Source organism: Anopheles marshallii, chromosome 2, assembly GCF_943734725.1.
Source record: "Anopheles marshallii chromosome 2, idAnoMarsDA_429_01, whole genome shotgun sequence".
Taxonomy (NCBI): Eukaryota; Metazoa; Arthropoda; class Insecta; order Diptera; family Culicidae; genus Anopheles; species Anopheles marshallii.
In genome coordinates, this window is record NC_071326.1 from 51855766 (window position 1) to 51883418 (window position 27653).

Sequence of the window (27653 nt, forward strand, 5' to 3'; positions counted from 1 at the left end):
AGTGTGCAGAAATCTTCGAATCTTGCAAGTTACAATTGGTTCACAGACTGGATAAAACATTGGGCGACACAAAATGTCAACATCATCGGAAAGGTGCGTATAATGTAACCATCGGCAAATATAGAGATTTCACACAATCGCATATTTTCCGGCTCATCGTTCACACCAATACCAAAACCCGTTACCGACATGCGTTCTGCGTGCGCCGATCCACGATTGTTTGTGGCGAATGTTGTGCACGGAGCGGTTTGTGAGTTGTTGATATTTTTTGTTTCGTCACCTCTGCTGAAAGGGATCGTAAACGCAAGCGAACGAAGGTACAGCTGCTACACTGCGTGCAAATCTATACCGTTGTAGATTAAGTGTTTGAATCTGAACGCCACTGCCTAAATCAATAGTACGGTGTGTTTACATTACATCTACTAAAAATTTGGCTAGATCTTATGAATTTTATAACGAATTTATTGGCAAGTAGTACTATTCTTCCACAAAATCTTTTAGTGTTGTCCTTTTTCCTGCATATCTTTACAGCTTCAATATCAATATTCAATATCAATATATCATATGTTATGTTTATGTTTCTTTCAATGACTGACCCTTTTTTGTTTTCTTGATCCATTCAACAGAGTGGAATGGGTGGAAATCATCGAGCCCCGAACAAAGGAACATATGTATGCGAATTTGACCACAGGCGAATGTGTATGGGATCCTCCTGAGGTAAGTGATCCTGCAAATAGGTTCTTTGGTGCGAAATCAATTACAGTCAACCTGTCATAAAGAGGTTGTTTTTTTGCATTACGAGCAAATATAAATGCAACAAACAATAGCCATTTCGACGAGCGAAATTTTGCGTAACGAGCATTTCCGTTTCTGGAACAACTTTATTTGTTGCACGGTGCCGTAATCGAATCCTGGCAGAAGTTGCTTAGGCCAATTACACCAGAAATCTAATAGTGGGGCAGATCATACCAGAAGTTAGAAAGCTTAAGCTTTTAGCCTGTATCTATCATATTCATAATCGTAAAGGACACAGCATTTTGACATAATGAATGACACAAGGGATCATTGTTGCGGAATTACAATTTGACAAGAATCTATTAAAGTTTAGAAATTTTACTTTTAATTCAATTCATTTGAACCAATGTATAAGTCTGATTGTTAAAATAATCTTTTTGAGTTGTTTTCGTTAAAAAAATTGTTTACATTTTTCACACACGGGAAATATAGCTCAACCTGGTTCAGACCAGCTAGCAAAATTATTTTGTTTAGACATTTGTCGAGCCTGGGTTTGCTGCTTTCATTAGGAAACCAATCTAATCCTTGTTTCCTAGGCTTAACTTGGCATGTCATTTTTATGGCGAGCTGTAAGCGGATAAGCCTGGAAACGTCAAAACTAGTGTTGTGCTTAATGAATCCTTTGCGAAGAGTCATTTATATGAATCTTTAACGAGGAGTCATTCAAATCAGGAGTCGACTCTAAGGATTAATAAATCCTCAAAGATTAATGAATCCTAAGAGATTAATGAGTCCTCAAAGATGCATGAATCCTCAGAGATTCATATTCGTGGTATTCATTTATACCACATCAATGTCATTGCGTCCTAAAGTTTTACCCTGGCTATGCTGTCGTATGCGGCCTTGAAGTCGATGAAAAGATGGACGGAGTGTAGCTGCTGCTCCGCCATCTTCTCCATGATCTGTCGCATGGTGAAGATCTGATCAGTGGTTGATTTTCCGTTTCGGAATCCCCTCTGATAGTTTCCAACTACCTTTTCTACGAATGGGACAAGACGATCTTGTAGTATAATGGAGGATATTTTGTATTTGGCGGGATTCAACATTGTAATACCCCTGTAATTGCTGCACTCTAGCTTATCTCACTTCTTGTATATGGAGTAGATGATACCAAGATTCCAATCACAAGGCATCAATTCACTATCCCATACCTCAGTAATAATTTGATGAATTTCGTTTTCTAGTGCTGCACCTCCATCAGTTCGGCTACTATTCCGTCGGTGCTAGGTGCTTTGTTATTCGTATATATTTATGTATTATATATATTATATAAAGTATCTATAGCAGAATATAAATTAAATCCTAAAACCACAGACGACATTTTTCCGGTAAGAGAATAGAGTGGTACACATTTGTATATAGTCATGAAATGGATAATTCAAATATCTCATTTCATGTTGTTCGATGTTGAATAAAATGTTTTTATGCAATCTTTGAATTGCTTGACCAGCAATTGTAGCAGGTATGGTTTAGAACTTAATTTTGAGAGGCAAAATGGAATTTAAATACAGTGTACTCAAATTGGGGGCGACTTTTGAATTTTGGGGCGGCCCGGTGGCATTTATGGTAGCAGCGCCGGTCATCACACGAACGGACCAGACCAAAATCCCATCCGGACCAATCCCCCGTACGTAGGACTGACTATCCAGCTACGGGTAAATAAGGTCACAGAAAGCCAGAAGTGGCAGGCCTAGTCCTTTCGAAATTGTTGTTGCCGATAAAAAAGAAGAAATATTTAAATTTAAATAGTAGGAATTCGACCTACATTATATAATTATACAGTACAGTGATTGCAAATTAAGAGTTTATGTGTAAATTTGATACGGAATTTAAGAAGTTTAAATATTACTGTATAAAATAAGACGCAAATATAATTTCTGTAAAGTGGCGTTGTAATAAAAAAAATACCGAAACGAAAACTTACGTCTGATTCACAGTTAAATTTGATAAAGATATTTCACTTTCATCGCGTTTCTTTTAATTTAGAGAAAAACTAGTTTCATGAAAATAGTCGTAGCTACTCATGCTCTGGCTGAGTAGCTGACGAAAGAGGGGATGAACGATAAAGAATGATTACTTTAGCCCAAAAACAAGCGAGAACCTAAAGCGAGAATGCAGAACTAAAGCAGCACATTCGAAGCGAATTGCAGTGATTCGCATTCTACGGTACCCTGAACAGGTTTTTCGCTTCAGCTCATCCTATGCGTGAAAAGAATGAGACTGAATGATGCTTTAGCAGAAGTAAAATAATAGTACTGGAACGAAAAACTCCAAGAATAACTGGAAAGTGAAATGATAATAACGGAACTGTGTCAATATTGTTCGTTTTACCTTGTTGTGTGAAACGAGATGATCAAAATTAAATAAAAAAAACGTCGAAAATAATGAGATTATTTGTTTACGTTTGTAAGTCAATTAAACATTTTTAAATTTGTTGTATCAGAAAGAATTTTTAAATATAGATATTCTTATGCTTTATGAATATTCTCTGTTATTATCATGCCTATGATATTTTGCGCTGACCTCATCACCAAACCTAAGCATCAACATGTAGCTAAGTCGATATTCTATTTGCTGTTGCAGATCATCCCAGATAAGATTCAAATGGTTTTGTTGACGACGACATAAATGTAGGAGAATACAGGGCAGCACAAGAAATATCATGAAGCATATTTTTTTTTAATTTGACGTATTTTTGTGTTTCTTTCTGATTTTTGTGATTGAAAATGAAATATTTATTTTAGACAGTTGACAAATGATGTCTTTAATGGCCATTAATAAAAAATTTTTGCTTTTAGAACATAATTCTTTTTTGCAAAGAGTCTGTATGCTGTTGGAAAGTTTTGCTGTTGCAGTGTTGTTACAATCCTCCTATTACAGAGTAGTTGTGGGACATGTGCAGCAGAGGAAAACTTTCAAAAAGCTTACTAATGGTGAGAGTACATTACATAGTGCAATGAAGCGCACTTTAAACGTTTCACTTTTGTTGTAAGAGTCTGGTTTCTTCATTGTTATCCAAGATGTGTGTTACACTGGCGTAACAAACACGGATCCCTTGAAATGCTCTCTAAAGAAGTACAGTACAAGTACAAGTACCTGTTTTAGGGTTCTTTAGGCCATCGTTTCGCTTGCATGTATTGAGTACTGTGTAGCAATGGGATTGAAACCGTTTAATATGCACTAGCTTATGGTAATGAGTGAAAATTTCTTTCCGTTGCACGAGTTGTATCTATTGACATCAAGCGGGATTTAAAGATTAAATCTAATAGTATAGTAGTATATGGTAAGATTGGGTATTTAGAAACTTTGTTCTATAAGATGGTTACTATTTGTAATTTTCTTTGGGATCTATCCGTTTCTTGTTTAGGTACATAATGAATAGTACCTACAATTTTTGTTTTATAATTACCTTTAAGGATATATGTTTCAACATTTAATATTTAATGTTAGTCCTACCCTACAGTGTCGTTTTTCATTTGTTTAGAAAGTAATCAATGAGCCAAATATTATAGAACTACGCTTGCCGGCCCCCCATTTTTTCTTGTCATGACAGTCCAGCCAGTACAGAAATGTACATTCATAAAAAAGTGAGGAAAATTGAGATAGTTTTGCTTGACCAACGGAACTACAATGAAAACGAAGAACCGTGGCGCATTGTGAGTAATCCTATTTTAACTTTTTTCTTTTGAATTTTTTTTTGCGCAAACTTAAAACATTCCAGTAGAATGGAAAGGGTTCCCCACAAAATCCCTGGGTGGTGTTTGTTTACCTTCTGCATATGAATGGCTGGCTGTAGATTTGCAGATTATTTGTTATTTCTTGGTCATCGTGCTGTCTGTTCGCAAACAGTTTAGTCTGCGGTAAAGCACTGCGGGCTAAGGACAACTTGTTGTTTCGTCGTAAGAAACAATGGTCTTGTTTGTCAACAGCAGCTTTTTCTGGCGTCAGTAAAGCATACGCATTATTTTTAAATTTTCCCGAGGGCCTTCATTTTAAACGGTTGCATAATTTGTAGTATTTATTTGCACTTTAAACTGTTATTATATGCAAAATGGTGTAGTTATAACACACACCGAATACTAAATATTTAATCACAAGCAGATCTTTTTAAAATATAAATTAATAAACTACTCTTCACGGCGGACTGCAACATTGTGTCTAATGATTCGTTTTGGCATAGTCCGTTACACATGCAAAGAAGGAACTAATCAACACGAGATGAAAATTTGCGAAGCTAAACAGGAAATATCTCATTAAGTGGATAAAATACAGAATGGGTTGGACTGGTTAAAGCATATGAATTCAATACGTTTATGCTGAACCTTATGGGAAGTCTTCATTCATCAAAGTGTATATGACTGTTTGGGCTAAGTTTGTGATAAAGGTCTCAATTCTTTATCAGGTATGTTTTTTATGATAATCATTATAAGCCACTAAACCCCGGGTCTATTTAAATCTTTAATTTTTAATGTTGTTGTTGATAGATGATAGAGACTATGTAACATAAGAGTTTCTTTCATCTTTGATTTTTTTTAATTTTTAATGGTTAATGTCCACCATTAATATTTTTTATAAATGCAGTTGTAATTATCGTAGATAAGTGGCAATCAGTATGATAAATACTATGCACAATTAAATACCATGTGTGGTATTGTACCTAGTTTTAACTCATATTAGTTAGTGCAAGGTTTGTGTTAGTGTCTGTACAATTATAGCTATTAGTTATCATACATCTGATTCCAGATGAAATTCATGGCTAGTTCATTTGTGCCATTAGGTGAATCGGATCGATTGAATAGTCTCGATAAAATTTGGTGCATCTTCAGAAAATTGGATGGAAAACTGCACGAATCAATAGAGAGTGCTTCGTTTGGTAGCGATAATCGTTTTTCCCCTACTAATTTTCTCGGTCAACAATCAACAACCACTTCTCCATTAGCTGAAGCTGTATGTATGTATGTGCACCAGCAATGATCAATCCACATTGCTTTTTTCCAGTTGTTCATGTAAACATTCAACGAAAATAAACCACACTGTGGTACGAGAGCGCTTTCGCCAATATGCGCCATTGACGTGCTGCTGCTGTAGTGTGGGCCGTTGCAATGGGAGATGTTTCGGGCTACCACAGATGCGAATGGACCACAAGGAGAAGAAATGTGCATTTTTTTTGTACATGTTGATGAAAGAGCTACCAAAAACAAAAATCGGAACAAGCGGCGCATAGTGTTGGTTGCAAAATTTTACCGATATAAACCCCAGGGTCTTGTGCTCATCACCGTTTGACCGAGCTACGATTATGGTTAGGCCGATTTCTTTTGCCACCGAGTTCAATTCCCGCTGGAAGAAGGGAAGGAAGCAAAGCCTTAATTGAATGTTGTTATTAGAGAAGTTTGTAATTGTGCTTGCAACTCAAATACACAAACTGTTTTGACCTCAAATTCTTTTTAAGAAAAGTGCAATCGATCCCAGGGTAGTGGTGAAAATTGTGTCATCATCGAGAGATATGATAAAACAGTGTAGATAATATTTATATCACTAATAGCGTAAGGTTAGTAGTTAAGGTTATCGACAATTCCATAATATTGACACGTATATTCAACTTCACAACATTCCGCTTTCGAATTAAAGTTTCCCGTCCCTGTGGAACACAGAGTGCACGAAGCTACTCCTTTCAATATTTACGTAAATACATCAATAGTTAACAAAACAGTCAATTCGTAGTTCAACAAATAAGTAATGAATAAAAATGGCACAGATAGTAAACAACCGACAGAAGCACGATAGAAAACCCGATCAAATAAGGTTAATTCCTGTAAATTCTGAATTCGTACTTGTGCTGTTGTAATTTACAGAACTTTAAACGATTTAATTAGCTTCATGTAAGAAATCATACCATGGAATGGGTTCAAACGCTCTTCAAACTTGTTTCGTTTAATGCGATCTGTAAATCAGTAAGTAAGTTTAAACATGTGCATGCAAATGCCATTGCCATTACGCTATGAAATGGAAAGTGTCTTCCATTAGTCCCATTACATATCGCGATAGTTTCGCCACCATAGTTGATGCAAATGCCAATGCAACACATCCGAACAAATGAACCATGGAATGATTGCTCTATCATTGCCACTTATAATTGAAGCATACTCATCGCCCACAACCGTCACTTTTTTCGTGCGTTTCACAGTTTGTGATGTTTAGCTTGTCTGTGAGGTCATATTAGATTAAGTATAATCAAAGAAAATATTTTCAAGAAAACCGCCATTTTTAACAGATGACCGGGCTCAATTTTGTTTTACGGCTGAATACGCAAATATGTTTTGCTGTAATTTTCGTGTCCTATCCACCTTTCGTATGGGGCTTCAGTTCGGTCCACTTATATCAAAACAAAGTAATTGTTATTATGTAATTATGTATGTTATTGTAATTGTAATTATGAGATTTTACTCACAAGGACGCAGAAAAGAAAACACTTGCTTGAGTCGTACTTGTACAATAACTTAAAGCTGTCCCATTACAAGTTTCCTGGGCTATGTATCTTGAGTTACGGATAACGACAAGCTGGCAGGCATTTAGTGTAACGAACGGAAGGTACAGTTCCGGTAGGGCCGGATATTAATACAACAACTCTTGGTCTTTACAGTTCAAGAAAACAGAGTGGGTGAAAGAGGCAGTGTTCAGCCGAACGCAGCTGATGCAATGGCGGCAATGACTTAGACCTATGACGTTCAGATCTACTGCTAGCGGATACTTGAAAAGAAATAGTTGCAAACCGTGTGACAGGTTTGTTTTTATGACAGCAGTGAGTTCAACATAGGAATGATAAGGAAGTGAAAGCAAAATAGTAAATGGGTTTATCCCGGTTTTAATATCTTTAATACGTGAAACACGATCGATAGTTGCATTTGCAGTTCACTTATTTACTAATGTTCCGGTACTAGTATATGTGTATAGGTAGAAATTGTTATATCGCGAATTATTATGTTACATGTTATTTAATGTTTGTTGTAAGTTTTTCCTTATTATTGTCATATCTATTATTGGATGTACATACAATTTCCCACCACTTTTTTTTTACAAATTTTAGGCTTCCAAGCGGCATGGTCCGCCACTGCTCTTGGGATTTATGAATGTTTTGAGAGTCGATTCCCGATTTGAATGACTCCTCACTAAAGAGAATAAAGCTTCTGAAATGATTTATTAAGTAACACATTGAGAATGTTTAAATCGTTTTGGTGTCGATTCAAGTTCGGATTTGGTGTGTGACACGAGATATTTGTCACTCCTGCTCGTGTTGTGGTGTGACCATTTTGTAAAATCCGGAAATTTTACCGGTAGATCGAATGTGTTTTACCTTTGCCTGAATTTGGCATTTTCTCTTCAAAAATATCTCGTTATAATGTCGTGTGTTTGCTCAATGAATTGGCTTGGCCTATCGATTCATATTAACCATGCATCGTCTGGCACTTGCTTTGGTTCCTGTTGCCATTTGTTGCCTGTTGTTCGATTGTTCATTTTTTATCATCTTGGCCATTTTATTTCCCCATTCTATTCCGAAATAATTTAGACGCGCCTGTGGTGGTGTCGAACGAAGACGTATCCAAATGGTTCCAACCAATACGAATTGTAAGCGATCAATTGAGTTCTGTTGCGTTAGACATTAACTTCATTGGCACGCTGTGCAAAGCTAGCGGTTTAATGGGTAGCTTCCAGTGTATGGCTATGGTTGTGACCGCTAAAAGGAAAGAAGAGCAACCCGTTAGTGACCGACCAACTCGGAAGGTTGTCTTCCGCAGGGCCAACTCACTCGTTGTTGCGGTTCTCAAGTGGAGCTATGGTTGGTTGATTTTTTTATTCATTTCAAGCTCTTTGTCTTCCTTCGTATCGGAAAAAGTTGGTCAGCTAGTCATGATCTTCATACTTATGAACCTTTGAAAGGCCCGTGCAATTATGGAAACTAGTCTTTCATTCGTTCTATGACCAGTAACACCTTGAGGCGTACCTTTTCTGTGCTGAATGAATGTAAAGAAATAATATGTGCTGGAGGGTATGCTCTAGTTGTGGAGTATCCAATAAATAATGACAGTTATTTTTATTGCATATTATTTGTACAAGTAAGCATATGCTGCGGCATATTGTTTTAAAAAAGTATTATGCGCAGTGAAGCAAACGGGGAAATTGTTTTAGTGGTAGGGCTCTAATCCATCAATCCAACAAGAGATTCACTATATTGCTTCTAATAATCTTTAACATTTTTCATAGAAATCAACCAGACCAGGGGCGAATCAATCACCTTGTAGGCCCTGAGCGGAATGATAGTTGGGGCCCCAAATAATAAAGTTTTTCAGGGAAGGAGGACGGAGGGGTGGGTGGGGGGATCATGATTAAATTTAAGAAATCACTGACTGCATCAGGGAGTCCCCCACTCCCACCTTCGACTTCCCTCAAATGACACGAAGCGGAACCCGTTATCGAATAGGACCCAATAACCGTGGTACTTAGAACAGATAGAGGGAGGGAGGAGGAGGGGGGGGGGGTGTTGGAGCGGCCCATTTGTAGTACACTTCGGGGCCCCCTCTAGCATGCGGAGAACGTTTAAGCGACGCTTTTCGGGCATATTTCATACAATTTTCCCTACTGAACAGCTTTTTTCAGGCGCCCCAGCACCTATTCCGCCCACCGTTAGATCCGCCACTGAACCAGACCACATTGCTATCTATAAATTTTAAATTTAACCTAAAACCAATGTGCAGCTTTTTGTCTGCCCTCCGTGACGGTGAATCGAGTCTATATTATAACATACTCCCAATTAACTCATTACTCGTTTCAATGTGCAAGAAAGCTGCTGATAAGAGGAAGCGAATATGTCTTTGTGGGATTATCTCTTTGACATCGCACAACGTGAGACTGCAACTATTAAAAGATGTAAGCCGTTGATTGGCAAAGTGGTAATTTACAGGCGGAGGTCAAATTACGTTTGGAGGACGAAATAAGATTGTTTGGTATTGCGTGATGATTAATGTATGAGTGAGACGCGAGTGGGAAGGATAATTTTTGTAACAATATTGGTCTGAAACTTTGTACGGTTTTTCAATCTTGTCTTAGCCGTCCAATAATGCAGACTTTGAATTCAAAGTTGAATTCAACAAATAAACAATATGTCACAACGTAGGGAAGGATCGCGGAACGAAACAGAAACAAACAGAATGATGGCTTAGAAGCGGGGTTGACTTATTTGATTATTGTTTTACTGTCGGAGATCTCCACACTTTGATTTGCTAAAATTTTTGCTTTTGCTTTCCGCCCTTATCATGCTTATTTTGCTATGTTTTTAGAGTTATTGGTGCTCTTGCGAGCAGAAGTTGAATAGTCGGAGAAGATCTGTTTTTATTTTTTGGCTTTGCTTTGGCTGTTTGATTGTCTATTCAAGTTTATGTTACATTCACCAATTTGTATAATGATAACGAAACACTATTAAGAAGAAAAATCATCTTTGTGCCAATGCCAGCATGTACAAAACATATACAATCGTTTAGCAAATGTTACATTTCTAATAGTTGTATCGAGGGTAACAAGTTATTGATGAGTTGCGAACAATCTATTCAAATTTGTGGTTTCTTTGGTTGCTAAAATATTTTAATCGTGCTCGACATACACTGACACACACAAATTCGTCAGTGCATTTTTTTAGTTATTTGAAGCTTTTTCTATTGGTATTCGGTGCACCGACAACATCAACCCCATCAACCTAAACGGAAGTAATGAATTATTTTCCGTTGCCGCCGCTGGAAGCAGTGCAAGAAGGCTACTCATGGACTCTCAACCGTGTCCATACGAATTGGACTTGGCTCTGTAGGCTCTTCGCTGCAATCGTCCTTTATAAATATTAATGTGATGGAGCGGGCCATTGACAACCTCAGAGGGATGTCGGTTACGCATGGCTTAATGTCGGCGAGATAATGCCGTGTTTGCTTCCTTGCGCGAATCGCAGAACGCCCTCGTCTATACATGGTACAAAAGATGGGCTTTAGTTGAGTTTCCACTACAATTTCTATCTTGCACGTGGTATAACTTCACGATGGTACGACAATTAACAATGCATCAAATCGGTTGTTTAGTAAAGTTATTTTATCTAAATAGAGTACCGCTTTTAAGCCGTAAATAAATACATAAATAAATAATGTTAGTAATCACAGTGTAATAGAGGGGTCTGAAAAAAAAATAAATGGATTTTATTTTTGGTATTGGAAAACGTGCAAATTGAACGTTTGGTAGCATTAGTCATCGCAACTGCAGCTCTTGATCACATATGTGCGACCTATGCTGTGATGACACCATTAGGACAGCGCGGCCCGTACTGTAATGTGGAACAAACGGAGCAAAATCCAAACGAGACAACCCCAGAGGGAGCATAAATAACACACATTATATGGAAAACAGAGGGCAGAAGCATCATTAGGGCTTTAGAGGGACGAAAAAAATGAATAAAATGAAATAAAAAATATTAAAACATGTGCGCCATCAACGTGCGGACACATAAGTACCAACACCACCGTATACCGTCTTCTGTGCGATTCACCGTGATTCCCGACGTGCGAGACATGAAGAAAACACGCGTACACGCATTGATTGTCGTATTATACGGTTTGGTTAACCACATACTTTCTACCGAGCGGGACTATAGCGTTGACTGAGCTCTCGGCATTTAATTTTTTCGGAGCGCGTTATTTATTGTAGTCGTAGTTCGTTCGCTCAGAGACCTTAAGATTACTGTTAGCAACGGGGGCACGGGGCTTATCCCGGGTGCATCCGTTTGAATGCACTTTATGGACATGACGTTTCGGTGGTGTGAGGTCGGTAGCATAGAAAACGGCAGCTGTTTGTTATACTTCCGGTGGTTGATGTGATGAGTACGAACACCAGCAACGTTGCTGACGTAGTGGTGCAATATGGTGTTGGTGCTGCAACTTGTACGCTTTCTCTGTTTGCTGCTTGGCATGTGCGGGCAGTTTCAGGAAAATGTATGATCCGATGTTTTAGTATGTGAGATAACAAATAGCAACGATTTTTTTTCTTCTCCTGTTCGCACACTCCGTCGAAGAATAACGCAAGATGTTTTCCTGGAAATTTGAGCACATTCCAAAACTCGCCGAAAGACACACTTCACATTTATTTTAATACATTCAGCACTGAACCACTCCTACTGTGGTGTAATTTGATCGTATGGTTTATCATACATTTTTCACTGTAAATAGACAACCAGTTGTCGTTTTTGACTCGGTTGCTCAAAAAATGTTTCCAAATTGATAGTCATACGAATGAGACACATATATTTTGTTGCCGTGTAAAATATTATTTATGCAGAACGGCCTGGACGTATTGCTTAAATCTGTTGGAATCTCAACCGGTGGTACAATTCACATTATTTTGGAGACATTTCCTTCTGTACACAATGAAACGGCACCTTATCGCGGGTGTTCTCGACCGAATGAAATATATATATTCTATTACGAAAATGTTTTAAAGTTACATAAATAGCTACTCCTGCTTTTTTTTTGCTTGTTTTGTTCGATATATATTATATTAACACTCGAATAGTTCATGACTCAAAGTTATACCGAGTTAATACCGAGTCCAAAGTTATAACGATATAAATGAACACAGCATCTAAGATGTGATATTGCGCAAAAAAGAAATGTATGTTGGTGTCGGAGTTTGTTCCACCTTTGTAATTGTTAGACGATTGCTTCATTCCAGTACCGTAATTCAATCGATGGTTTTCGGTAACAATTGCTGCTCTACGTTTGTGTACCACCCATTTGATCGCAACTATTATTGCACCGTGAAAATTACAGACGGATTATCAAATTCGTACCACGCATGACTTGCAAGTACAGTTTCTTTTGTGTAAGGAGGGACTAAATTATTCCAATCAGCATCGAAATGTATCAATCCGTGGTACGAGCTGCGGAGCTATTATTTCTATGATCAAAAGTAATAAGTTGTTACATAGAACAGAAGGCTTCAAGAGTAAAAAAGCGTAAAAGATTTGAGCTCTGTAACTGTTATATTCTGGATTTATTACACAGTATTTGTTATTTGGTGCATGAAATTTTGAAATTCTAGTATCGACACTTAACCGTTCAGTTCCACTGAGTAGTTAACAATAAACTAATGTACAGTTTTTTTTCACATCGCAACGTCGCAACGAACTTTACAAAATGGACGATTTTACAAAAATATGAAGTTGTGGATCTCATACCGGAACTGAATTTTTGGACAAATGAATTAGGCGTTAATATATTTGAGCTTCCTTTAATCAGTCTCATCAATGGAATACATCACCTTGAAACCTTAAAACAAAATATCAATCGAAATTATTGAATTTGATCCTCCGTTTGTGATTTGTCTCAAAACGTTGTATTGTTCGCATCCGAGGGCTATTTTGTGAGGTTTGGGTATCTCCGGTAAAAAGTGATCGCGTTGCGACAGACGTCTTTAGTTCTCAAGCACGACATAGTCCATAGCAGAGGTCAGCTTAAGCTTAAGCTATCAGTCAAACAGTGAACAAGTGTATGGACCAGGGGTCTCCAAACTACGGCCACCGAGAGCCTCCAGTGCGGCCCGAGACGCTATCGCTGTTGGTGTCATTTTAAGAAATTTTGTAATTAAAAAAAGTTGTAAAACTTTTTAACTATTCAAATATTAATTAGTGCAATAGTCAGTTATAATGTAATACTACTAGACTAGAAATTGCTAGAAATAGAAATACTAGAAATTGTGAAAAAAATCACCTCGAGCGCAACATTTGTGTAAATTACCCGTAAGATGATGTGTTAGTATCCCCCACACTATCGTATTTTCAACCAATACGGCCCGCGGGATGAAAAGTTTGGAGACCTTTGGTTTGGACTATGTCGAGGAGGAAAGAAGATCAAAGAGATCACTTTTCCATGATCTTCAGATTGTGCTGCACTTTCTGGTGATGTCTTCAATTGGGTGGCCAGCAACACTCTGACCTTTCCCTAGATGGGAGAAGACAATAATGAAACCAGATCGGCAATATCCGGTGGAAAAGAAGCGCTTCACCATGTTTAACATCTTCGCCCCTGTCTGGCTCCTGCTGTTCGAATAAGGTGTATGCTAGATTATTTATTAGCCGGCAATAAACTCCAGCGAAAAATTACTAAAATTAGACTTTATTTCCATTGCATTTAATTATATTGAAAATCATTTGACGTACTTTTATTATAAAATATTGCTATGATTTTACAATCAGATTCTTTTTGTTGTTTACGGTTATTAAGACGCATTAACAGTGTTTGAAAGCATAAAATATATATAAATATACATGAACGTATGGTTTAGATCTCATGAGCCTGTTATTAAAACCAGTGTTAAATATTACATTTCACAGGGTGTCACCATCAAGCGAACAGATGCTTCACAATGGTGGGAGCTGTTCGACACAAATACCTGTCGATTTTACTACTACAATGTTGCCTCACAGAAAACCGTTTGGCATCGGCCGCAGAACTGTGATATTATCCCTCTGGCCAAGTTGCAAACCCTGAAGCAAAACACCGATCCGAGCGATCGGAAAGATGCGACACTCCCGCATCATCACCATCATCACCACCACCATGGTACAGGAAGTGGTGGCAGCACAGGAGGCGGCGGTGGAGGCATTGGTGGTCTTGGTGCACTCGGCGGTGCATCAAAGTTGGGTGGCAGCGGAACAGTAGGAAAATCTTGCGGTCATCGAACAGCAACGGGCGTCACGGATTATCGCGATCGAGACCATCACCATCGTAGCTCCAGCTCGGGGCACCGTCGTGGCGGCGGTGGCGGATTAGATCAACGCAGCAACAGCGAGCTTCTGGCCAGCCCGCAAGGAAGACACAGTCTTCAACATAGGTAAGTTTCACCGTCTCAGCGTGTTACTGCTTTCTCCTGTACTTGTCTTGTACCTCTAGAACACTGTATTTTGATGTGGCAGTGTAAGAGCCGTTCTATTATACACATGCACCAGCTGTTACGAACAGCAATGTGTAATTTTGTTCCTTTCTTTCTTTCTGCTAAGTATTGCAAGTTTCTTGTGATTTTCTCAACATCAGTAATAGCAATGTCGCTCTTTTTGATCTTCGTTGTATTTTGAGACGTGTGTTAACGCGAAGTTGGGTTTAGCTATCGAATGGTGGCAATTAATCATTGTTAGTTTGTGTTTTATAAGTTAGTTTCTCTCTTTTTTAAGTACATGATCGTTTTTTATGTTCAGTTCTGTGTTTTCAAATAGTTGTTTCTTTTTTTCCTTTTTCTTTTTTTTCCACGGATGCTTCTCTTTTCTTCGCGCGCGGACTTTTCGATCGATTATATATCTGTAATTTGTATTTTCATTTCACGTAATGTATTTGGGTGGTTTTTTTATTGATTTGCGGTATCTTAAACTTACAAATGTCCAATAATTTGTTTGGTTTTTTGTTATGCATTGAAACTGTTTTTGGGTTATGATTTGAAAATTAATTTGCAATTTGATCCTGACCGATTTATCCTTACGTGATCTCGCGCTACTCGATTTTGCCACCGTTTGGCTTCCACTGCACTTATCTTTCTTTGCGTACCTTGCGTGTGTGTGTGTGTTGTGCAAATACTTTTTGAATGGCGTTTGGCTTGCTTGCTCTGGCACATGTTTTCCTTCCCCTGGACGATCCTTGTTGTTATGCTATACTATCACACTGCCATCACCAATATTCCCTCGATAAACGTTACCGTGAACCAACACACATTTCACAAATGGGGGTGGGGTGGCGCAATCTCGCGCCCTTGCTGGTTGGATACTGGTGGAATTTGTTTGTGGCAAAAATCAGATTACCGCCAAAAATCGTAACCTCTCCGTTGGCTGACGGTAACTGCCACGCTTCGATTAGCCGACTGGACCCGCACAAATTTTGCAGACATGGGCACCAGTCGAGTGGTGGCGCAGGAACCGGTGGCATCTCGGTGCCATCTGCTGGATCGGTACGTGGAAGCCTGCGTTATCCCGGAAGTTATCAGCACGGCCATCTTCATGCGGCGCAGCAACATCATCAGCGTTTCCACCATCACCACCATCATCCGGATATCAACTCGCTTAAATCCTCCGAGGGTAGCCTATCCGGTAGTTACCGTCGGTTGCACGGCGGTGCTGCAGGCAGCGTTCCTGACGCTGCGAACAGCCTGCTTCGGTACGGCAGTGGTTCCAGTGGTTATGCTACGAATGGCCATACCAGCGGTGGAGGCAGTGGCACGGGTAGTAGAAAACACAATCCTGACAGTAGTAGCGGGTAAGTGCATGTAACGCGATGAAATAGATCATTAGTCGGGCGGAGGAGAGGAGGGAGGTGGCGGTGTGTGCACAGTGAACAGTAGTATTTTAATTTGTGTGCGTGTGTGTAGTTATGTAATGAAAGTTACATCCACTATCATTGTCATCCGTAGCAGTGTGTGTGTGTGTGCCTGTGCGTAGTGTCGTCTGCACGTTTCTATTGGCAGCTAACATACTATTAACCCAAATAAGACTTAAGACCTCTAACATTACAAGGTGCCCAAAATTAATTCCACAACATTCATCATCCAGCATCATCACATAGAAGGGGAGCGCTGACTGAGGTGGTGGTGGTGATATTTTGTTATTTGATGATTGCTCAAAAAGCCGTGCACTGCACATTGATTCCAACTGACTAATAGCAATCACACATGTTTATGCGCTCTTTTTCTAGCTACCGAATGCTACAGGAAAGTTCAAGTTCTCACAACATTCCACACTCGGTGGTAGTCCCTTCGCCTTCAGCATCAACGGCAGCTGTGTCTGCAGTGAGTAGCAGCGAAAAGCTAGCCATTGGATCATTGCATCATTCGTCAGCACTGCCCCCACCTCACCAAATGCTGTCGTACTCGATCTCAAACTCTTCGGATCTTGCTGCTGCCGGAAGCCTATCGTCACCGTCACACTCGTTGAGCACGCCGCAGTTCAAAAAGAAATTCATCCATGACGGTGGTGTAGGAGGCTCCTCATCGAAATCTTCTTCGAAGGATGGCAACCTTGTCGGAGGAATGGTATCAAAGCACGAAAGCTTTGATTATGGCGGCAGTAAGTGATCGCTCCGCTTGGCTTATCCATTTGTCGCTATTTAGATGAGCGGGTCTAATGTATATGCGTAATGTCGTTTCAGATCCTAGTGCATCATCAATCTCGCTTACAAGGTCTGGGAGTTTTCTTTCGTCTGCAGGCATAACTAGTGGTGTGGGTGGTGCTATTGGTACTCCCCTTTCATCCCGGCCGTATGGTCCATCTGGAAGCGGTGGAAGTTATCATTCTTCTAGCGGGTCCCATAGGAAGGGTAGCTTTGATGGAAATGGTGGAAGCGGCAGTGCAGGAGCAGATACTGGTGGTAGTGCTGGAACCGGTGGAGCCGCAGGAGTAGGGGGAGGGGGAGGAGGAAGCGATGATTCAATGCATGAAAAATACTTTAAATCGGTTGAAAATACACCGATCACGCGAAGGCGTCACACAACGTCCTCTAAATCGCCTTTGCAGCAACAAAAGCAATCAAGCGATTCTAGTCCCCAGAGTCCAATTAGTCCACAACAACAGCAGCAGCAACAGCAAGGAAAAGTGCAACGGCCGTCAGCTTTGTCGGTGGAGTTATCTTCCGGTAGCAGTTACCAAAACAACGGCAGCAACAAATCTAGTCATAAAAATAGCAATATCAATAGCAGCAACACCACAGGTGATCATCCCAGCGAACTGCTATACAATGTCGATGGTGCGACAGGAAAACCAGACAAATATCTTGATAAAATGAAGCACGAACGCACCGGCAAAGTATCTCCCGGTGCGGTGTCAATGGGCGGAAAACAATCTCCTTATCCGCCCAACATTCCAACATCCTCTTCCTCTAGTCATCCTATGGAGCAAACGAGCGGTGGCAGTACCGCCAAGGGCAGTGGGGGTAAGGATCAGTTTTCATTGAACCTGAATCAATCCAACCTTGACCGACACAACCGAGCGCACGATCAACAACAAACACTGGAGAAAAAGTCGTCGGGATCAACTCATACTGTTGCCTCGAACAATTCTTCTACGCACAATACGAAGCATGGAAAGAGGGCTAAAAATTACAACAATCACAATACCGCTGGTGGTACCGGGTTCGATTTCGATTACGACAACGGCAATACCTCGCCTCTGTACTGCAACTGGGACAAGGTAAGATGAATATAATGCTAGAATAATATTGTCACAATGAGACGGTTCCATGAGAGTAACCTACCTACCACTGTTCGAAAACTATTTTGCAGGAAATGCAGGAACATTTGCTCCCTTTGCAACATTACATTTTAGAACAGGCGAAGCTGTCAGGCTCTTACGGATTAGGTGATTTGGACTCTGATTCGTTTCACTCAGACAGTCAATCAGAGCACTCGTTCTCGGGACACGAACCAGATAATGAAGACTCCGACCATTCTGATGGTCACGGCGACTATTTGGCTCATTATCCTTACGAAGAATATGGTGCCCGACATGGTCAGGATGGCGGCGTATCATACTATAACTTTGAGTTCAATTTTGGGGATCGCGACGAAAAGGAAGATATGTAAGTATACCATTACAAATGTTGTTTTAAAAAATGGTAACCTGTATATGTTTGAAAATTCCAGATCTGAAGAAGTTACGGCAAAATTAGAGAGCATGCCTGATCAAATATACAGCCCAGTCAAAAACCATCCTCCATTGCACAAATTTCCGTCACCTGCATTTCAATCCGGAAGAAAGGTTTTTGAAACGACCGGTAGTATGTTGTCTGATACTGTTGACCGTGGACCACCTACAGTTCCGATGGGCAGTGGAAATGGCACATTTGGATCGAAAACGTCTTACCTACAGCAGATGGCGGCCGCCGCTGGACAACATCAACAGCAGCAACTGAGTGGTGGAATTCAGCCACCTCAACAACAGCTTCAACACAAACTCAGTAAAGCCACATTGTTGCAACGATTCCAGGAAAATCTAAGATTAGAATCATCAGGAACGGGAGCAGGCAGTAATGGGAAGATAGCTGAGATGGCTTTGCTGAAGGAGTGTGATATCGAGAAATTTGCGCAAGATAATCTCAATCTACATTCAAAGGGCATTTTCCGCAAAAAATCCTCTGTGAGAGACATGCTCAGTTGGACATCAAACGCTATAAGCCGTCCGATGCTATCCCTGGCCAGAGACAAAGCGGGCAAAAAGATGGCCACGGATCTGTTCAAACTGGTGCAGATATATATGGGTGATAGAAAGGCACGCATTGGGATGAGCTTGATTTCGGTCGCAATAGACATCGTAACTATGGCGATGGGACAGGCACAGTTGCGAGACGAACTATACATCCAGATGTGCCGCCAGACTACAGAGAATCCAAGTCGCGATTCATTGATCCGAGGTTGGGAGCTAATGGCGATTTGTCTGTCATTTGTACCACCATCCCCTACGTTCCAGCCAGCTTTGCTGGGTTATATCAACCGACACCGCGATCCTTCTTTTGCGACCACTTTCCCAGAAGTTGGAAAATGGCCAATCCACGTTCAGATTTCTCATTATGCAACGATAGCGTGTCGTCGGTTGGATCGCATCGGAAGCTCGGGTAGGAAGCAGGCCAAACGGCCATCGGAAGATGAGATCAACCAAGCACGAGAGCAAATTTTCCGCGATAGTATGTTCGGCAATACGCTTACTGAGGTAATGGAACTGCAGAAAGAGCGATTCCCAGAGCGTCAGCTTCCTTGGATACAGACGACACTTTCGGAACAAGTAAGCTATTTTTATGGCAATCTAATCGTTATAGTGACAATCCGTCTTTTTTTTTTGTTCCGAAATAATCTCAATTTTAGCAATACGGCCTGGCCGTTCTTATTGAATAAAAAAAAAAAAAAAAATAATAATCTCAATTTTGAATAAAAGGAATTATATTCCAATATTGTCTAATAAAACAACACTCCGTTGGTCTCCTCTTTCCCATAGGTTTTACTTTTGAACGGGAAACAAACCGAAGGCATTTTTCGAGTACCGGCCGATGTTGACGAAGTTAATGTATTGAAAAATCTGATCGATCGCTGGGAATTTCCCGAAAACAAGGGAACGATGGGTAAGCATCAAAAGGAAACTATAAGAACTAAACGAAAGTGCATCCGGATTGTGAAACGTATATGTTATAATGTTTCAGATGCCCACGCTCCTGCTAGTTTGCTGAAGCTGTGGTATCGCGAACTGTACGATCCGCTCATTCCGGATGAGCTTTATGATGAATGTGTTCAAACAGAAGACCCTGTTGAAGCGGCTGCTATCGTAGAAAAGTTACCTAAAATCAACCGATTGGTAAGTGTGGCTCACATTGTATAATAAATAGTTTATAATACACAAGTAGATTAACAAACCGTATCTATTCTCTTCGTTGCTTTCAGGTTCTCACTTATTTGATACATTTCTTGCAACAGTTTTCCCTACCTGACGTGGTTGCTAACACAAAAATGGATTCATCCAACCTGGCGATGGTATTTGCACCTAATTTGCTACGTTGCCAATCACAAGATCCGAAAGTAATTCTAGAAAATGCCCGAAAAGAGATGACGTTTATGCGCACTCTGATACAGCATATGGATACATCCAGCGTGACATATTTGGTATAAAATTTGGAAACTATCAACAGCGTCGAATATCACGGGTGAAATAGTTTGTACAACTGAGTTAAAAGTATCCCAAATCAAAATAAATACGAACAGGACAGGCAGGTACCTATAATCGCAGTTGCTATTGCTGGGATTTATAATAGATTTGCTGATAGACAGACAGACAGGCTATATCAGGGGTTCATACGCGATATTGCCAATGTGAATGTCACTGTTCCACTTCGCAACACTGGCAATGTTTTACTGTTGAGTAGAAAGTTATGCAAAAGAGAAGATCACTCTTGATAAAAATATTATCAATTTAAGAGTTTAAACCATATTTTGATGCAACTTTTGTCGCTAGCGCACCGTGCAAAAAGCGGTGCACAAAACTGATTGTGTACTGTTTATGAACCTTACGATGAGCCTACTATGAACACAAAATTGCCCAACGGTCTACACCGTGCGTGGCCGTTGGTGCACGTGAATGAAAGGGAAGTAAAATACAAAAAAACCACACAACTAAAAGCAAGTGTTTTGCATTGCTACTATACTTCGTACAATGGAAAAGGAGTCGATTATTGTCGCTTTTGAAAATGGCAAATCATTGCATCATTTACAGGAAGGCGTTAAATTGTAAAACCGATAAAATAATACAGTTTCACTTTAAGCATCTTAAACATCACAGATAGCACACAAACACATTCATTCATATTACAAAACAAAACTTTAAACAACCATATGTTTGCAGAAACTCTATAGCTGACGCATACTCTAACTGAAGTACTGTTCAGAATATAAAACTTATGGCAACATGGGCATCTAATAGTAATAGCTTAACAAAACAAGCATAATATCGACGAATACTGTGAAAATTCGTACTTTCCTAATGAAAGATACAAAACAACAACTGTTGGACAGGTTTAGCAGTAGACAGCCGTTTACGGTACAGCTGAATGAATAGCTTAGAAGAATAGCTTACTTTAAACAATCGAAAAGGGTTGCAGAGAGCACAATTCACGAAAGGAACACAAGAAGCACTGATGATAAAACAGCACTGAAGTAAATAATTCTGCCAAATAAGATCATTGGCTTAATGATGAACTGTGTCATCGAACAAAATGTAAGTATGGGAAACAGTATGAGTATGCTAAATCCATGCTCTAGAAAAGATAATTCCAAGATTTCCAAGTTTACCTTTTTTCCGAGCAGAGTATGAAGATTTCAAACGACGTAGCTAGGGTTTCAACAACAATTTCCATCTTGTCATAGTTGTTAATGTGTTTTTTTTATGTTCTAGAATGTAGGTAATCTTGTTCATGAGCATCTTATTTACTACTACATGCCTGATTGATAGTTGTCCTATTGACTCAATAATCTTAGGAGCTAGCGATTGTTTTATACCAAAATTAATTATACTTCGGGACAGGCAGCTGCTAGTTGTTACGTTCTCATGCTCTCTTGTTTAAAATAAAGGAGTTCTGTAGATATATTTTTATAATGTGTTTGTTCGAGATCATCGATTTTTATGAATGATTTAAGGCACATAAATTAAGCACCATTTCGTTGTGTGTATGAAATTGAATCGGTGAAAAATGTTTTGTTAACCCATAAGGACAAGTACAAAAGAGTATATTGCAATATGACAACAGACTCTTTGCTCTCATCATCGCGTAGTGATGAGTTTTACCATCTCTATGGCCTTTCGTGTAACGTACCGTAGAGTGCAAAACAAACATGAACTTGTTCACCTGCTAAACAGCAACATATTGCATTAGGTCATAGCAGAAGAAAACAGTGTGCGTCCTTGTGGCAACGAGACATGAACGAATCCATAAACTATTTTATGCAACTGCAGTCAACAGGCAAATTTAAACTAGCAAAAAAGGCAAACAAATAAAGAAACAAACAAACACAGGAGTAGATGCAAGCAAAGAAATAAAGAAGAGCGCCGAACAAATACTGAGATTACAATATATATATGCATATATATATTCTATATTGAGAGAAGTTTAAGTAAAAGAAGCATACACAAACCAATTAATAATTTATTATGAGGAAACTATAACATAGATGCTAACGAGAGACCGAAGAACGAAACAGAAGAAATGACATTAACCTGATGCATGACAATGCTAATAAAAAACATATGTAAAAATCGTTCCATAGTACATTTCTTGGTGTGGGAGTCGTTAGTTACTACGCTAGTGTGTACGTGTGCGTTTCGTTCTGTGATATGTGAACTAGCTGTTATTGGGCAATCAGTGTTAATCTGCTCCATTCTGTATCAGATCTGAGATGAACTGCATTCTGGCAATAGCAATAGCAGTACTAGTGAAGTTTGGTTCGTGTATCCCAGACGATAATGTTTCGTAAGTTAATGGGTTGAATTTAAGGCTAAAGTTGAATGAAGATTCCCAACACGCTTACGGTTCCGTTAACCATTCGTGCATTTGTAGTAAACTTCCAATCGCTGCTCTCGTGCTTGCTCGAGGAGGATCCAAAGGTATACCGCTGAAGAACATCGTCGAAATTCAACCTAATCAAACTATGTTGGGTCGGGCTTTAGACACAATTCAGAAGTCCGGTATATTTAGCTCAATCTGGGTGTCGACAGATCATGAGCAGATTGCTGCCGAAGCTGACCGTCACGGTGCAACAGTGTTTGCCCGTTCACCAATGTACGCTCAAGATCATTCAACCTCATTGGAAGCGACACGCGAGTTCCTGGATGCCCATCCTGAGATAAAACATTTCGCATTGATACAATGCACTTCCCCGTTTCTGCGAGTAGACTATTTGGTACAGGCCGCCCAACACATTCGTTCGTGTGTGGACAATTCAATGGAAATGCCATCGTGTGTATTCAGTGTAGTACGAAGTTATAAGTTGCGCTGGCTCGAAGATGTCGATAGTGGCAGGTTACAGGCGATTAATTTTAATCCAATGGCTCGCCCGAGACGCCAGGACTGGCTGGGTGAGTTAGTGGAAACGGGTATGTTTTACTTTTCCGACAGACAACTAATCATGGAAATGGGTAGCTTTCAAAATGAAATGTGCACCGTAGTGGAAGTGGATGAGCTGGACGCACTCGAAATTGATAATTTAAAGCATCTAACGTTGGCTCGTGTTTTGATCAAAATGGAATAGTATGTCGAACGAGAAATTACATATCATTGATACAAGAATGATCGTTCTCCATCAAACCACCGATTGAGTTTTATTCTTCATTCTTGGTAATCACGGCGTCATTTGTTAAAACTGAACGTGTTTCAAAGATGACAAACGTAAATTGCTTGGCAGGGATTTAGAACATTTTTATATACTTAGTACATCACTGATGAGCACATCGGGGATCTCCAACAAAAAACAAACATTACCAGCACATGCACTGGGTGCTGATTTGATTGCATTAGATAATTGTTGATTGTGCGCTGCAATGTTTGTTCCGCGAGGTGCTGTAACATCTTAGGTTTATATACCCACGTATATTCCTGTGACTAATTGCGTGGATATCTGTACGAAAACAACCGTATGAATGTGTGAGTATATATATTTTTAAATAAACAGTAGACACCGTCAAAATGAAACCTGCAGCATACTTGTAGCCTTTATTCTGCTCGTTTGGACATACATTTAACGTACTTTGTGGTAATGTTCGGGAAAACGAAACGATCGTCAATTTTAGTCATATCATCATACGAAACCACGTACGTTTCCTCGTAACCGGCCTTCGCTGCAGCCACTTGGGATCCGATCGCTGTGAAGCACGTGGATGTTAATGGCACGCCAACAGCCTTGCAAAGGGGAATTCGTGCACGTAGAATTTCGGTAGCAATACCTCGTCCTCGGTACTTTGGCGCTACCGACAGCCCCATTGCTCCGAGATATGTATCAACACCGTATCGCTCGTACACGTTAGCCTTCTTTATCGTGTAATCGACCAAGTCATAAATGCATTTCCATATTTTACCTTTGCACTGCACGCACATGAAACGAATGCGTCATGGATAAAACGTAGGAAATCGTTGCGATATTGTACCTACGTACCTGATACTCTTCCTTATCGCTTTGCTGTGAAATGTACAGCATGTTCATGCCCGCTATTTCGTCGCTACCCTCCTTGAAGCACACGAGCACCAGGCGAAGTTTGACGAATTCGCGCCACAGATCGGCAATCTCCTCAACACTCTGCTTTTCGCCTACGATATCTAGATAGAAAAGTTCGATTATCTCAACAACTGTTGCACGCACAATCGTCAACCGTCTCGACAATCTGGGGCTCACTTTTTGCACGGCACGTTGGTTCGTCGTAGACAAAATGTTCCATCATGTGCGCGATTGCTTCTTCGAATCGTTCTTCCGGCAGGTCCTGCACTCGATAAGTAACCAGCCGCTCACTGTCCGTATCCTTGGCTTGGAATGTATGCCAGACGGATGGATATGGTACGTTTTCCGGTCGTTTCCAAGTCATCGTGCAAGTGGCGATATCTACGAGGAAGGTTCTTACGCGCTCGTTGCAAAACTGCGACTGTGGTGTGTTTCTCACTCCAGCAACGAACAGAATGCACTACGGAGTCGTTTGATTGTTTGACTATGGGAAACACCCTAGCGGTTCCCTCAGCATCGCTAATAACAATTTGCTCGGAAGAAACACGAGCTGCGCGCAAGTGTTTGTACCCTACAGTGTCATGCATGTGTGAAAGCCTAACCATGCTTGGTAGCGGTAGCGGCAGTCACAATATTGCAAGCCACACTGATACTACAGTGGGGCGTTGATAAGGTGACCTTCGCTTTGCTTGAATAACGTGTGAATGGGCTGAGATGTTTTCACCTATCTTGTCTACCAGCAACCAAAAAAGATATCCGATTGGAAAGAATCAGATCAAACTCTGCTCGTTCGAAGATTTATATGTGATAACTTGGGAAGAGGAAGAACACCCATACACCCTGGGGGGGGGGGAACATGTTCCACATGATAAGCAAGTATCTCGCTAAATTGGCAACACCCCATTTTTAGGAGGGGAGCAGTAAATCAGTGCTGCTCGTGGTAGCATTCGTACAAATGGAAGATAACGATGATAATGTCCCTGCATGTGAGTAGCGTTCTCAAACACCACATGCGATCGAAGTGTATGAGCAAAATAGCCCTGATACGATAACAAGACAGAAAGAGGAAATGCGACGTTTTGTTGATGATTAGCCATTTTGAGGATGGGGATTAGTGTGTACGTGTGGGTAAGTTATAAGAACCAGCTCACGAGAATACTCAGCCGCACGGCGGCATTAATCAGATAGTTGGCGCGAACTGTTAAGTCACTGTGTCAACGTTCCTCGCGTCTCGCACACACTAGAGCTATTTAAATGTTTACACATTTTTCATCGAGTCAATGGACAAGGCTGTAGTCTAAGTATTTTTTGTACACTTGAAAACTCACATGACATTGTTGTTTTATAGTATCAACCTGTAGACACCACCACCGTTGCCCACTTATGTTCAAATTCTCTTCTTTTTGCTCAAAAAACTAGTTTGCTGCTAATAGTGGAAGTTGGTGAATAATTCGTGCCACACTTAGATTTAGCAGTACCGTGCGGAAGAGCCACGATTGGCGTTAACGGTTTGACTATTTGGACGATGAAATGAAATGTTCGTTGGGAAGCGCCAGCGTAACGTGATGGAGCTGGTGCTAGCGGTTCATCTTTGCGCGCTTGCGCGGTCTCTGTTGTCAATACGCAAACACATGGTTTTCCTATCGTACATTCGCGTACGGGGTTGAATGTTGTTGTTATCATCTTACTTCATACGGTCGGCTGCAAAAGTTCGACTAGAAAAGAGTCCCAACCACGGGCCAGATGTAGCAGTATTCGAAGACGATTTAAACGTAAAACAGTGATTACAAGCCTCAAAAGCATCATGCCGTGGGAGCGACCGAGCAACGTACCTTATCCGAATGTTTGGTGGACTTTTGATGCACCCGATCCGGATCGTGTGGATGGTGCATTGGTTACGTACCGAGTAGAGGATTTGACGGAGGATCGATTCGAAGATGCCATCAAACTGTACACTGAAAATTTTCTTGATGACGAGCCACTTTGTGCGTATGGCCGAGTTCGTCACAACCCACTATCGTATGAAGAAATAGTTAAATTCTGGATGTACGTATTTGCCGAGAAGATGACCATCGTATGCTACAAAGAAGATTCGAAAGAGTTGGTAGGCGCTAACCTGCTGTCAGTAAAGTTTGCCAACGATAAAGTAGATATATCTGATCTGGTTAGTAATGAATATTTGGCCATGACTCTCATTCGTCGAAAAATATCTCAAGTGGCTATTATTCCTTTTTCCAGATTAAATCCGAAAGCATGCAAAAATTAGTTGCAGTCAATGAATATATGACTGACACAGTGAACCTTTTCGAGCGGTACGGTGTCGATAGGTACCTGACGGCATACGGCCTTAGTGTGAACAGTCGTTACCGGGGTCGAGGCATTGCCACTGAGATACTTAAAGCACGCAGACCGATTTGCCGGGCGTTTGGTTTGCGACTAACGAGCACCAATTTCACGGCGATCGGTTCTCAAATACCTGCTGCAAAGATTGGCTTCCAAACGGATCTGGAGATGAAGTAAGGTTTATGAAATAAGTACCAAAGAAAATATATTTACTAGCATTTTAATCCTTCCAGATACGATGAGTTTGTGAACGTTAATCCGACGTATACCTTTGAAGGCATTAAAAGCAAAAGTCTCAAGCTGATGAGCCTGCCGATAGAGTAAGCATCCTCGTTATAGAATGCGAAAACGTTGTGTGCAGCTGTGTTTAGTGTGGTGAAATAAAATAAATAATAATTTCCCAATATTTATTGTTGTGTACGTACACTTAAAGTACATTTACCAGCGAATTGCGATACGTTATCTTGATGATATAGCACGCTTGATATGCTGGCAATAGGGAAATAGGAATGGTTAGCAACTGAACCTGTGTTACAACTTACGCGACACGGCGAACATTTTCGGGCATGACCTAATCTTGTGTTCATTGCACTAATCCACTGATGGTGTACCCAGTTTATGATGAATCATAATGTACAGTAAAGGTGGTAGGGCCAGGGAAGCAGATGCAAATGAAACAATATCATAACATTTAAACAACTTGTTCATAGTCCACGATC

The 27653-nt window shown here is 40.3% G+C and overlaps 4 protein-coding genes across 4 annotated transcripts; 3 read left to right on the forward strand and 1 right to left on the reverse strand.

Annotated features, from left to right (window-relative positions):
• The first annotated feature begins 73 nt into the window (after positions 1-73).
• Positions 74-20502, forward strand: LOC128719682 (hornerin). The gene is made up of 11 exons (XM_053813310.1): positions 74-93; positions 627-717; positions 14210-14709; positions 15660-16115; positions 16551-16921; positions 17004-18040; positions 18133-18428; positions 18493-19627; positions 19838-19961; positions 20040-20191; positions 20278-20502. The coding sequence occupies exons 1-11, from the start codon at positions 74-76 to the stop codon at positions 20500-20502; spliced, it is 4407 nt and encodes a 1468-aa protein (XP_053669285.1).
• Positions 20503-22779: 2277 nt separating this feature from the next.
• On the forward strand, positions 22780-23631 carry LOC128707459 (N-acylneuraminate cytidylyltransferase A). The gene is made up of 2 exons (XM_053802411.1): positions 22780-22853; positions 22941-23631. The coding sequence occupies exons 1-2, from the start codon at positions 22780-22782 to the stop codon at positions 23629-23631; spliced, it is 765 nt and encodes a 254-aa protein (XP_053658386.1).
• A 461-nt stretch (positions 23632-24092) lies between these two features.
• On the reverse strand, positions 24093-24955 carry LOC128707304 (uncharacterized). Its single transcript, XM_053802255.1, has 3 exons — positions 24769-24955; positions 24532-24692; positions 24093-24461 (listed from the first exon to the last, which is right to left on the reverse strand). Exons 1-3 carry the CDS (start codon positions 24953-24955, stop codon positions 24093-24095), a joined length of 717 nt encoding a protein of 238 aa, XP_053658230.1.
• Positions 24956-26395: 1440 nt separating this feature from the next.
• LOC128707584 (uncharacterized) lies at positions 26396-27258 on the forward strand. Its single transcript, XM_053802542.1, has 3 exons — positions 26396-26755; positions 26830-27107; positions 27168-27258. The coding sequence occupies exons 1-3, from the start codon at positions 26396-26398 to the stop codon at positions 27256-27258; spliced, it is 729 nt and encodes a 242-aa protein (XP_053658517.1).
• The last annotated feature ends 395 nt before the right edge of the window (positions 27259-27653 follow it).

Bases quoted from the DNA above. Each gene is read 5' to 3' on its own strand.
- LOC128707584 (XM_053802542.1), top strand. From the start codon at position 26,396: ATGCCGTGGGAGCGACCGAGCAACGTACCTTATCCGAATGTTTGGTGG. The intron at 26,756-26,829 runs GTTAGTAATGAA...TCCTTTTTCCAG, and splicing joins AAGTAGATATATCTGATCTG to ATTAAATCCGAAAGCATGCA. The intron at 27,108-27,167 runs GTAAGGTTTATG...TAATCCTTCCAG, and splicing joins CAAACGGATCTGGAGATGAA to ATACGATGAGTTTGTGAACG.
- LOC128707304 (XM_053802255.1), bottom strand. From the start codon at position 24,955: ATGACTTGGAAACGACCGGAAAACGTACCATATCCATCCGTCTGGCAT. The intron at 24,693-24,768 runs GTGAGCCCCAGA...TTTTCTATCTAG, and splicing joins ACCAACGTGCCGTGCAAAAA to ATATCGTAGGCGAAAAGCAG. The intron at 24,462-24,531 runs GTACGTAGGTAC...ATGTGCGTGCAG, and splicing joins GCGATAAGGAAGAGTATCAG to TGCAAAGGTAAAATATGGAA.
- LOC128707459 (XM_053802411.1), top strand. From the start codon at position 22,780: ATGAACTGCATTCTGGCAATAGCAATAGCAGTACTAGTGAAGTTTGGT. The intron at 22,854-22,940 runs GTAAGTTAATGG...GTGCATTTGTAG, and splicing joins ATCCCAGACGATAATGTTTC to TAAACTTCCAATCGCTGCTC.
- LOC128719682 (XM_053813310.1), top strand. From the start codon at position 74: ATGTCAACATCATCGGAAAG. The intron at 14,710-15,659 runs GTAAGTTTCACC...GGCAAAAATCAG, and splicing joins AGACACAGTCTTCAACATAG to ATTACCGCCAAAAATCGTAA. The intron at 16,922-17,003 runs GTAAGTGATCGC...ATGTCGTTTCAG, and splicing joins AAGCTTTGATTATGGCGGCA to ATCCTAGTGCATCATCAATC.